Genomic DNA, 12777 nt, shown 5'->3' with positions numbered 1-12777 from the left:
AAAAGCAGTATCAAAGCAATATCACTATGTAAAAAAAATACCCTGTTACAAGTAAAAAATATTATAATAAAAAGTATAATTTGACTTAAGTAGAAAATATTTCAGCAAAATGTACTGTTATAATATCATCATATTATTTGAATAGTGGGTAACGCTTTAGGAATAGTGTTACTAAAGCATTAACACACAATTAGTATTTTAATATTACAGCTGGTGGTGGAGGTAACTACTTGTTCCATCTTGTGTGACGCAGCTAAGGCCTTATGGATGATTTTATTTTGAAGGTACAATCAGCATTTTTCCGGTATTACTGACAGACTTGACGCAGCTTCATCTACTTAAGACATTAATAAATGAACCTGATATTTTTGCTCGTTTTCTGTGATCACATAGTTGTGCCTGAGCGGTTGAATGAGGTCATCTGTAACAACAATATGCACTTTATGGCCAAAAATATGTGGACACCGCAGAACCAGGAGCCCCTGTATCAAATGGTTCGTGCTTGTTTTTTGAAAATTGGGAGTTTGCAACACAATAAGAGTCCTACTTTATTTTCTGATTTGGTCTTGGTGTTTTTGTTTAGTTTTAAATCCATTATTTTTAGTTTAGTGACTATAGTTGCATATTACTTAATTATGTGTTTCCCAACCTGGGGCCAGTAGTTCAAAGTTTTGGCCTCCTAGCAGGTTAATGTGGCCATACAAACTGCTGGAAGCACATTAGGTCTGTAGCAAATGATTATATTTATTATGGATTAATTTGTTGATTTTCAATTAATTTATTAAACATGCAACGTGTAAAATACCCAGAAATAGTCAGAAATGGCCATTATAACTATGCTTAGCAAAAGTCAAGCGATTCAAATTGTTGTTTTGTCCAACTGACAGTCCAAGACCAAAGGCCATTCAGTTTTTAATGATTTAACACAGAGCATAGCCAGAAATTGTGAAATTTTAGAAGCTGGAACTAGTGAATTGTAGTTATTTTTGCTTGATAAATGACTTAAGTGATTATCTTTCCAAAAATTGTTTCAGAATCCTTTGTCTTTTGATCAACTAATTGATTAATCGGCTAATAGTTGCAGCTCCAAAGCACACTGTGTAAAATATTATTTTATGATGTATTACGATTCTCCTTCATTGGAACAGCCCCAGACCAAATGTACACAGGGGTGTTGACAGTGTATTTCTTCCTACACATCACTGTTCTGATCCACGTCTTGTCTGCTTGTGTAGGGCCAATACAGAACACACTCTAACTGTTAAAGATAATTTTTATTCGCCCAAATACTGGAACTACAAGGACATAAGAACACCCTCAGCTATAGAAAACATCAAATTTTGTCAAATGACCAGCAGTACAAACTTGTAAAGCTTTGCTGTCTTAGATATCTCTATAAACCAACATAAGGGAGAGAAGAAACAACTAAAACAGGTGAATTAAATCAAAAACTCTCCCCCGTGAGTGAAAAACTCACTAGCCTCAGAAGTCACAGATGAGGGTTTGCCAAATTAAAGCACTAACAAAACAATAAGCACTCAATACAAAAACAGTATTTACAGGAAAAATTACACGTTTTTAACCCCAATTCCTCTGGCAACTCAGTTCCCCAAATCCCTTTTACAAACTCCCATCTATCGCTATCAGCAATCACTTTTCTCATTCCCTCCCCAAATCATTTAAATAGTCCATGCTGGTTTTAGTATCAGACAGTAATGAGATTCCAAATGGTCAAAATCAGTCCATTACACAGATTGTTAATATTTGCCATATACTCATCTGTCTGTGGACCCAAAATGACAGTCATGGAAGTCTTGTCAATAGTCTGTTTTCAGTTAACCAATGACACAACAGTGTCGAGCAGAAAAAGTATTAAAGAAAAAGAAAAAAAATGTAAAGATTTAACAATATCTACATTCATGGTGTTGGTATGACGTCCCCACACAGGCACAAACAAGCCTGCTGCAGTCCCGTCACGGTATGCAACAAAACAGTAAAAACAGCACACATTAAAGCAAAGAAACACACACTCACACCCTCATATATACACGGTTTTGTGCATGCATGCACACAAACTCACACAGAGGGACAGATTTACAATAAGTGCACACTTTTTTGGGATTAAGCATCAGACTAAAACCCATATGGATTACGGTCAAAATACCATTAAAAATTCAAAACAAAAAAACTTCCAGATTCCAGATGGATCAGAACACAATTGCTCACAATTAAAACAAAACAATTAACAATTCAAATAAACCGTAAACGTAAAACAACGGTTCAGAAAAGAAACATACACCAACTGTATGACATATTCTTTAAAAACACAGAATCCAATTGAGCTCTACATGTGGAAAACAAGTATCCCTCCAAATAAACACTGTGTATTACTGTCAGGCCAGCATTAACTGAGTCAAACTGAATTATATCAGACTGATGGATTAATGTGTACAAGACATGTCTGTTAACTTTGATAAAGGACACCTTTCAATGACAGACGCATGGCAATGGATCATAAAGTGCCTATAAAATATTCACCTTTCTTAAACCTTTTTTTGTTTTACATCTCTGAAGCACAGTGGATGCAATCAGGCTTTTTTGACACTCAAAACAAATCTTAACCAACTGATATAAAATAACTCCTGATTAAAAAAAATAAAAAGGGTAAATAATTGACTGCATGAGTATTGACTGGTGCATACAGTTTCTTTATAAGTTGAATGGAGAGATCACACTAAATTAAAAGTGTGACCAGTAAATACAGCTGTATCTGGAGGCACCAACAACTTCTTTTGTATTAAAAACTACAATGTGAAGATAAAGAAACATGCCAAATAAATTGAAACAAGCTACCATTCAAGGGGAATTATACAAGCATATTTTCAAGGCACAGAATAGCCTGCAGACTACAGTAAGGTCAATCATTAAAAAGAAAAAAAATGTTAATATGGGACAGCTGTAAATCTGCTTAGAGCAGGCTGTGTTGGTGCAAGAAGCGCATTGGTTGAGGTTAAATCCAATACAGAATTTGTCGCAGATCTTGGAAACAGTGGCTCATTTACAGCCACTATAAACCTCGAACGGGCAGTTTCACGAAAAGAAACCGGGAAATGCAGTGTTCACATGTGCAACGACCGATCCACATAGACTCAATTGTTGTAAAATTTTTTTAACTTGCACTTCATTTAGATACTGTAGATATTTATTTTTACTTGGAAAATAACAGGAACATTTGCTGAGCTTGTGGTCTTACTGAGATTTAGATGAGATTAATATCAGTTTGTGTTAAAATGTCTGCTACACTTCAAACAAACCGGACATCACAGCTGGCTGTGGGCAGGTTTCCTCTCAATTAGAAAGCACTAAAGTAAATTCCCCCTAAATGTTGCAGTACAAGCTCTAATTTTATGTTAATGAGTACCAAAGCATCCACTTTGGTTTAACATCTTAAAACAATAAAACATGAAAAAGTCCAAGTGGGGGTGAATACTTTATATAGGCACGGTTATTTTTTAAATGAGAACATGGGTAACAACTGAAATTTTCCAGCAACAAAAAGACATTCAAAATGGCTTGATTTTTTTTCCTGAAAAAATACCACCTCTTTAAGAACCAAATGATAAAATCTACATCATAAATTGAGAATACAGAACAATGCGACAATGCTCTGGGAAAAATAATATTAAAAAAAAAAAAAAAAAGGAAACATTCTGAAGAGTGCAATTTTCCAGTACCCTGTACCTTTCCCCTCTCGCTCCCTAAAGTGATCCACCATACTGTTCTTTGGCTCTATGAAGCCCGTTCCCAACTTATGCCGCCTGTCTTCAACTAATTACCAGAGTAATAAAATAAACACTGGAAGGTTATGAACTACCATCAACATTAAAACTCTAACCTTAAACCATTGAACCTGCAAGTCGGGACTGAAACCAGCGGCAGAAGTTCATGACATCACCAAACCAGCGGGATGCCGTTTTTGGCATAACGTCAGCGGCCCGTGTTGTGAGATGATCATTAAACCGGGGAGGGAATGAAACAGATTTTGGACATAAGGACAGGGTCCCTCCAGGAGTAGGTCACCAATGCAGCGACATAAAGTGGGCGAGTGTGAAGTGGATGAGGCGATGCAGGGGCTCCCTCTGGTGGTGGGAGGAGAGTGGGGTTGGCACAGTGGCAGAGCTCCCTTGACTCTTGGCTCAGCTCAGCGCTGCTCAGTTTGTCTCACGTAGACGTCGGCCAGTTTCAGTCCGAATCAGAATCCGACGACCCCTCTGAATTCGATTCGCTGCTGCTGTCCTCCGACTTGTTCTCCTTGTCTTCTGCCTCGTCGTCATCGTCATCATCCTCGTCCTTCTTCAAGCAAACAATACATTTTTTTTTTTTTAAATATATATATATTTCTATTTAGCACTATCAACTTGCACTTCTTGTCATTATCTCTGCGTACTACTCACATCATCATCGTCGTCATCATCATCGTCGTCATCGTCGTCGTCCTCACTGGATGAGTCTGCCTCAGAGGAAGCCTTCTCACGATCATCATCTTCGTCCTCATCCTCGTCCTCCTCCTCCTCCTCCGTGTCCTGTGGGATGAGAGATTTTCATCATGAGATCAATACAGCCGATTCATGAGACAAGAAGAAGAATGAGAGTCTGCACTTACAGATTTCTTGACCTTTGCCTTGGGGCCTCCTGGTTTGGCTGGAGCTCTCCTTTTCTGAAACGTCAAGCAGGTAAACAGTTTTAAAACGTGCCAACGTTAGAAAGCTTAAAACATTACAGAACTACAATACAATTTCTAATCCAGTTTGTGACAGCCCAGTGCTTAGCATGACGTGAAATAACAGACTTACTTGTGAATTATATTCTTTGTAAGTGTTTCTCTCTTGTGAAGACAAGCTCTGTGGAAGAATTAAAATGCATGTTAGATAAGTCAAGTGCCCAACATGTCTTCACAAAATGTCCTCCTCAAACAACCACTTCTTACAGCGAGCCACTGTTCCAGTTGGACTTTGTACTGTCTCTGCTTCTCCTCTGCGATCTTCTTGTAGCGGTCCTTCTCCTTCAGCGTTAACCTCTGCCAGCGGCTGCCAATCTCCGTCATCCGCTCTTTCATCGGGAGGTGATTCAGCTCTCCGTTGGACAGCATCTCCTGAGAGAACTTCTGATATCCGTTTCTAGACAGTAAGAGGGAAGCGAAAAATCACAACTTTAGGGTTTCATTATAAGACACAGAACAGACAACGCAGACAAGTTGGATGTGACAGACTTACGATGGAGGTTTCTTGGGTTCACCCTCAAACTTCATCTTCTTCCCTGAGGCAATGGCAGCGGCAGGTGAGCGCATCTCACACAGGTCTCTCTGTTGAGAAGCGTCAAGTCAACGGTTAGCCATCACGGATACCGTAAATAGATGCTGTGGAGCTCTACTGGACATTGTCAGTGAATTATCACTAACCTCATATCTTTTCTGGTCTTCTGCTGCCTTTTTGATCCACATAATTTTCTCTTTTTTCTCCATGGTGCTCCAGGTTGCTTCCATTGCTTTCTGTGCCTTTGGCCGGTCACTCTGCAAAACACAGGTTCACATTAAATGCACTTGTAGAGATTATTTTATGTATAATTTCCAGCACTTAGTTATAAAATTATACAGCTGCAGTTCATTACTAATAGTGTGACTGTTGTGTACTATTAACCTCTTTAAACCTTTTAAATATTCTATATATTTACATCAGGACACTCTGTTTCAACTTCATTTAGAAGAGAAAATGTATAGATGGATTCAAAGTTCCAATACTTTCACGTTTGCTACTTATTATTACTCTACTTTTATTCTAGTGTTATCTGCCATGATTTGATGTCCGAGGCTGAGTAACGAGACTTGGTAGTGAAAAGGTAAACACTGTACACAAATTAAACGTATTCGTAAGTGTTTAACCTTTTAAAGCACTACATTCTTTTAATACATCTATGTTTAGTATCACCCTTTAAACTGGTGTTTATAGTGTAACATACGTGTTCTTGAGACTAGGAGCGACGCATACCTTAAATCTGGCCAAGTAGTCTCCGATGACACTCTGCTGCCAGATGTCCTGTGCAGTCTTGGGTGGGTCCGGCAGACGACTACGATCCTCCTTCTCCTTCTTCTCTGACTCTGCCTTCAGGACCGTTTCTAGGCGTTTATACTTCTCCTAAATGACAAAAAGATCATAAGGACATTTATTTAGAAAATTATAAATAAAATAAAAAATAAATAAATAAATAAATAGTACATGTTGACATGATGTGCCTCCTGTGATCCACTCTATTGATTTTACGTTCATTTTACAGCATAATGTTACACTACCTTCTTCTTATCCGGCAGCTCATTCCACATGCGGGCCAGGAGTCTCGTGAGCTCACTGTCAGAAAGATCTGGCCGCTCCGCCTGCAGTTTGGGACGCTTCTCCTCAGAGAAAATGAACATGGCTGAAATTGGCCTTTTGGGTTTCTCTGGATTGACCTGCAGGTTATGGAGAAAGGGAATATCAGAAAAGGATACGACAACACAAGTAACTTTCTGAATACCGATGATTGAACTTGTTTAACTTATGAACTGTTTAATAGTATGAAGAATCAAACATGTAGTGACTGGAACTTGAGCTTAACGTGCTACACTTGTAGTCTAATTTCTATGGATAAAAAAAATTGCAGTGGTCAACGTGGTAAACACAAAAATAAAAAATAGATCCAGCACAAAAAAAAAAACAGTTCAATTTGAGCAAATGTGAAGAGTGTATACTTGGTTTTACCTTTGCTCTAGAAGCCCTCTTTTTGGCAGCAGGACTGTTAGCTCCACCCTTCTTAAAACCTGATTTATCCTCAGACAAAACCCGGTTTTGCTCCTCCTCTGACAAAGACTACAGGTCCATAGAGCAGAGAAAATACACATGAGATGGTATTTCAGCATTAAGTATAGCACACAAATGAGAACATTGATGGTTGCAACAAAAAACATATGCTGGAAGTAGAAACCAAAAATTAAGACTTACACTGAGAAATCTGTTCATATCAATTTCAAACTCCTTCTTCCTCTGGAAAAAGAAAATTTACATTTTTAGATAAAATTCAAGTACTCCGTTTTACTTCTATTTTTTGATTATCTGACATGATTCGGAACTCACCTGTTCACAGCGTTTCTGGTAGGCGTCCTTCTCATTCTGCTTCAGAAGCTTCCACCGCTGGCTACACATAACCATGCGCTCTGTGCTGGGTACATCCTTCATGCTCGACATCAACTCGGCACAGAACATCGAGTAACCATTTCTGAAAGCACATATACATCATATTCAAAATGATGTATTCACAGGGCAGTGACCTACAACCAGCAGACCAGATGTGTCAACAGTGTATTTGAAGCAGTGACTCACGGAGGTGGTTTGTCAGGTCGGCCGTCAGATTTGTCTTTCAGGTGCCTCTCAGCCTTGGTCAGGGTGGACTTGACGATATCCCCTTGGGTCATGTTTAACTCCGGGTGCTGCTGGATGTACTCCCGCATTGTCTCCTAGAATATTGCAAACACAGTTAACACTGAAAAAAAGAGACTGTGTGTCATCATTGCTCTTCATATTTCTTACAGCCCTTGTATAGAAACAACAAAATCCCACACACCACTGTAGGCTTACCTCATACAGTTTCTGCTGCTCCAGGGACTTGGCGATCCATTTTAGTCTCTTCTTGTCAGACAGCTGAGTCCACTGTTTGCCAAGACTCTCCTTAATGTCTTTGGTGGTTGCCTGGTGTCAAACACAGAAAGTTAACATCAGTCCCATCATACAAATGTGCATTTTATCTGTTGTGTTGTGAATGCCTTAACTTACATCTGGGCGTGTCTTAAGGACGGCCTTCTTTTCATGGTTGTACCACAGCTGTTGGGGTGTCTTGGGCTTCTCTGGTGCATTTGAACCTTTCTTGGTCATGCTCTCCATAAGGTCTGGGTGTAGTTCTCTTCATTTACACAAACAGTTAAGCACAATTGTCATCCTTAGGCAGACCTAATATCCACAGTGCTAATAAGACGCAATTATGAATAATGGTAATAAGTAATCTTACCTGAACTTCATCATGCTGTGCACAAATGTTTCTTTGTCTCGTAAGAAGTCCTCAACATACTTTTTCTGTAGCCATGAAATGAAAACAATGTTTCTGTTAGAAGTGAATGAGTTCAGAAACAGAATCAAATCTATTTTAGCTGCACATCAGATGCTTTTAACCAACCTTTTTTTTGTCAGGTAGCTCCCTGTACTTCTTGGACAGGATTTTAGTTAGGTCTAGGTTGCTCATCTCAGGGTGCAACTTTGCGTATTTGGCCCTCTTTTCCATAAAGAACCGGAAGTATGGAGTTAATGGCTTCTTGGGGAAATCTGGATGTTTCTGTAAATCAGGGGGTGTGGGTTGTGAAGTTAAAACTCTTATGAGTTGTATTCATAACTGCTACTTGTTCATTAGTCGAGTAAAATGTATGTTTTAACTAACCTTTATCTTTTTGCCCTTGTAAGGGTTCTTGATGTAATCTTGGGCATCATATATGAGTTCTGTTAGAGTCCGGAATTTACGAATCTGTGGTTAAGGCAGACAAAAAAATACTATTAAATCAAATCAAGACAACATTTGGCCTCTAACAGTCAAATATGACTGTTGCACAAGCCATACAAATACACACTTAAACTGGCTTACCTCTTTGGAGACCTCCTGCCACTTCTGCTTACACATCTCTCCTGTGAAGGAGTTAAAGGCCACTTTCTGCCAGTCGAGGTGGGACTCTGATGTTTTGTATTTAGTCAGGTCTTTCTGAGGCAGGGCCAATTTCATGGACTCAAGCAGATTTAAGAGGTCATCCTGTGCCCATACTGTGATAACAAATAAAAAGAAAGGGAAAGAAAAAAAGGACACATTATAAATCTGCCTGCTAAATTAAAAAACTAAACTATACTATCCCTTTGTATGTCTGAAATTATGTCCAGTTATTCTTCTCTGAATAGAAAACCCTATTATATTCACTTTAAGGTATGTAATACTGGGATTTCAGTGACTAAATCATAAATTTCTGATTTCTGGTTTTACTGTCAAAGGGCGTCACCACTACAATTGCTACAGTAACCTGTAAAGTACATCAATAAATTGTATTTTTATAGGCTTAATATACAAGGTTTTCATAATAGCAGATGTGTTGTTATTGTTAATAATTAAAAAAAATATTTCCATACTTGTCAAAATCCCACCTTGGTCTTGGGTGGTTGCCTCCATTTCTCCATTCATTGTGAGTGTATGGCCTTGTATCTACAAAAGCAACAAAACAAAAACCTCTAACGTTAGTTAACAAACACATTAACTGTTATAGAGAAAACGCATTGCAATCCATAGGTTCATACTTTGCTCCTACAACAAGCTGTATTTTTATAATGTTATTTTCATGAACATATTATTCATATAAACGCGATTTGTCTGTAATATAAAAAGGTAAAACTAATGTTTTCAAGTGGTGGAATTTAAATTTGCCTCGACATAATGGTTTATGTTTATTACACCGCCCCTTAAACGTTTACGCTACATGGTGAGACATAGGCTATTGCTTGTGACGGCTTCAAATCTCAAATAACACTGCGGAGGGCTCAGCTAGCACAGCTAGCTACGACAACAGGAGTCTCCGTCGAGCAAATTTTGCTAGACGGAATTTAACGTATTAGTGCTGTCCTTTAGTCCGCGACCAAAGTATCGTGAAAAGGAGCGACCATTTTCTCGCCTGGTCCGCTCGGTAATGGAGGATTTTCTGTCGAACGGGAGGTTGGGGAGGATCCACGGAAGGAGGAAGCAAATGGACGTGGTCGGACAGGCAGCTGTAGGCGACCAGCTGACCACGGACGGGGGATCTGCTTTCGGTCTCCAACAAGGGGGAATGGTGCTTGGAAGCACTGCAGCCAAATGCGCCACTCGGTAGAGGCGCCTCATCACCGATGGATGCGGATCTAGCTCCGCCATGCAACCCTATAATCTTCTCTTCAAATGTTTCCTCAGACTGAAGCGAGAAAGTCAATATAATATTCGCTTACAGCTAATAAATGTGTTTCAAGCGTATTTACAGACCGGTTTATTCAGGTTTCTGGCGTTTAATATTGAGATTTTAGTGCAAAAACCAGTGCATTCTTCAGTGAGGCGTAGCCGAGCTATGCTCCAATGATGGCGGCTGTTCGTTGTTCATCGTGTCCTTGATGGCCCCAGCTCACAGTGGTGTCCACGATGTGACCTAGCTATATTAAAACCATCGATAACACCATTTATATGTAACTAAAAAGCTACTGTTACGTAGCTACATCTGGAACCGTTTAAACACCGAATTTTTCTTCAGTTTCAAGAAAATTACAACAGTATGGATGATTAAAAAAAATAAAAGGCATTATGGCCAAGGGCAACTTAGTACGCCAAATAAAGCTGAAATTTGACTTTTCTCTAATATGTACAGCCATATCTTCAAAAATGTTTTATCATTTAATACAAAAACGTTAAACTCATTTAACGTAATGACAATCTCCTGTTTCCTGGGGGTAGACCTGGACTAACTGTTACCAACAAAACATTAAAAACAGTTAATGTGTTTTTTTAGCTACCGTTAAACGTTACTATAGAAACACAATCTCTGTTGTTACATTTAATATTAACCGTGTTTTGTAAAAACCCCTCTTTTTTAACAAATTATAATGGCCGAGATAATTCTCATGGTGGTGGGTTGGAAGGACTTGCGGAGGCGCAGGAAGAAAATATTTTAACGGTCAAACGTTACAGCCTGGAGCTTACTTTACGAAATAGTTCATTTTAACGTTAGCTGTTAACGGTTTCGGCTACAATATTACGCGGTTAAACTGTACCTAAATTGTGAGATAAACGCTCAAAAGAAACATGTTAACATCCGAGGCTGAGTAGCTTCACTGGCGCGACAACAGCTCCAGGTCCGCCATGCTTCAGCTCTGCTCTAACGTTACAAGGAAACCTACCGTGACAAGGTCCAATGGCGCACTGCAAACACAGAAATACGGAGCTTAAAACTAAACCCAGGGCGTTGTAGAATCCTTTCCCTCGATCCAAAAGCGTATAAGCGAGAGCAAGAAGGCGGGTTCTCCTAGCTCGGTCGTCGGGGCAGATTCTGGGCTAGTCAGTGAGAGAGAGAGGGGGAGAGAGAGGGCGAGTCTATGCACGGTGAGATATTAAACCGAGATCCCTGATGGCTAACCGAGAGAGGCGGCTGGTTGTTCCGCCAACAGCCGCATGGAGGTCTCGGTGCGGAAACCACCGTTAATTCCCCCACGCAAATACCCCGGTTTCAGCACAAATAGTCGAGTTTCGATGACGGGAATTCGCATACAACAGTCGCTTGGTGTAAATGTAGGGTAAATACCACGTTTACCTCCGGGTTTACACATCCAGTTTCTCCCCCGCTGTAGAGGACAAGAAATTCGGCTATGGCCGACCTCGTCTGTACCCTGCCACAGCGGTCGGTTTATTTCGCTACTACAAAGAGGCTACCGACCGAGGTGCTTTATAAGTAAACAAAAGCAAACATTAAAGGTAGATTTTGCGAATTTTAGACGCGTATTCTGGATTGTTTATCACGCACTTTCACTGTGAAACCGAGCGGCTGTTTTGTTGGCTTACCTGTCTCTCGGCGTGAGCTTCGGTGTCGTTGTGGAGGAAGAAGGGGAGGGTTGAACGACAGCCAGCACTGCGCCGTCGGTCCTGGGCTCCAGTCCCCGCAGAGATGGTCCTTCCCCCCCGCCTCCATCTCACTCACCGTCTCCCTCCACTCAACGCGCAGCAGCTCCTCTCTCCATCCAACCAACCATTTCGCTACGCGGAGACATCCATTTTTTCCGAACTTGCACCGTTGATTCTGAACCAAACCGAGCGATTCTTTTTTTTTTTTTTACTCCCGTAGGCAGACAATGTCTGATCACCAGCCGAAGTTTGCAACCCGAATATTTTATCAAGAGTTTCAGAAAAGCCAAAGTTGTGCCAGTGGTTAGTTAGTGCAACCAGCTCATATCACATACACTTTTGTTATGTGATACTTTTTTTTATTTTTTTTTATTTTTTTATAAAGTTTATAATGTTAATTTATTAATGTCAGATTTCCACTTTAGAGAAAGGTATTCAAGGTAAGCCTCCCTGTATTTCACGTTGCTCGAATCCTATTTTAGCAAATAGTAAGAGGCTGTTTGACAGCTTCATTTTGGCCCAGCATGTTGTTTCTTTTCAACTCCACCTTGTGTGTTTGTGGGCGGAACCCCCGGCCGTCCAATCCAGTCAGTCCGATTCAGGGAAAACAAATGACTTTCAGGCACTCGGCCTTGTTAAAATGTGCTGCGTTCTTTTGCTGTCGGAAATGTTGCCATCATTGCACAAGAGCATGCACAAACATGGAAGCTGATCTAGAATTTGACTATTTGAGTGTTCTAATAAAACATACACTGTATAAAAACTACTTGTGAATATAGACATTATTGCACCTGAATTTTTTCACATTATGTTGTTGCACACAGAACGCGTTTGTTATTGCACACTGAATTATTATTATTTATAATTACTGTTTTATTGTATTATTATTTCTGGCTGCTCATTCAGATCAAAGCAACAGCCAATCGCATATTTGGCTCTCCCGTGTTTGTCTTGATTTGACATTTGAAGACTTTTTGATGAAAGTAGCTTTATGAAATAAGATATGTGATACATAGGAACTGCTTGAAAGAA

The 12777-nt window shown here is 39.8% G+C and overlaps 1 protein-coding gene across 8 annotated transcripts; it reads right to left on the bottom strand.

Annotated features, from left to right (window-relative positions):
• Positions 1-1255: 1255 nt before the first annotated feature.
• ubtf (upstream binding transcription factor) lies at positions 1256-12419 on the bottom strand. Of its 8 annotated transcripts, none has more exons than XM_078269074.1 (21): positions 11686-12419; positions 9261-9318; positions 8716-8888; positions 8515-8598; positions 8257-8412; positions 8092-8156; positions 7860-7986; positions 7665-7775; positions 7410-7543; positions 7164-7305; positions 7032-7073; positions 6792-6899; positions 6347-6502; positions 6045-6191; positions 5459-5569; positions 5274-5362; positions 4988-5177; positions 4854-4901; positions 4664-4717; positions 4455-4583; positions 1256-4353 (listed from the first exon to the last, which is right to left on the bottom strand). In XM_078269074.1, exons 2-21 carry the CDS (start codon positions 9295-9297, stop codon positions 4243-4245), a joined length of 2214 nt encoding a protein of 737 aa, XP_078125200.1. In that variant the 5' UTR covers positions 9298-9318; positions 11686-12419; the 3' UTR covers positions 1256-4242. The 8 variants fall into 8 exon arrangements, with proteins under 8 accessions (XP_078125200.1, XP_078125195.1, XP_078125202.1 ...); XM_078269069.1 differs by having other exon boundaries at positions 9246-9318; positions 11686-12416; XM_078269076.1 differs by having other exon boundaries at positions 1256-4350; positions 9246-9318; positions 11686-11807.
• Positions 12420-12777: the final 358 nt, after the last annotated feature.

This window comes from Sander vitreus, chromosome 15 (assembly GCF_031162955.1).
Source record: "Sander vitreus isolate 19-12246 chromosome 15, sanVit1, whole genome shotgun sequence".
Lineage (NCBI taxonomy): Eukaryota > Metazoa > Chordata > Actinopteri > Perciformes > Percidae > Sander > Sander vitreus.
The sequence above is the reverse complement of the archived record's forward strand: the minus strand, read 5'-3'. Positions and strand labels throughout refer to the sequence as shown.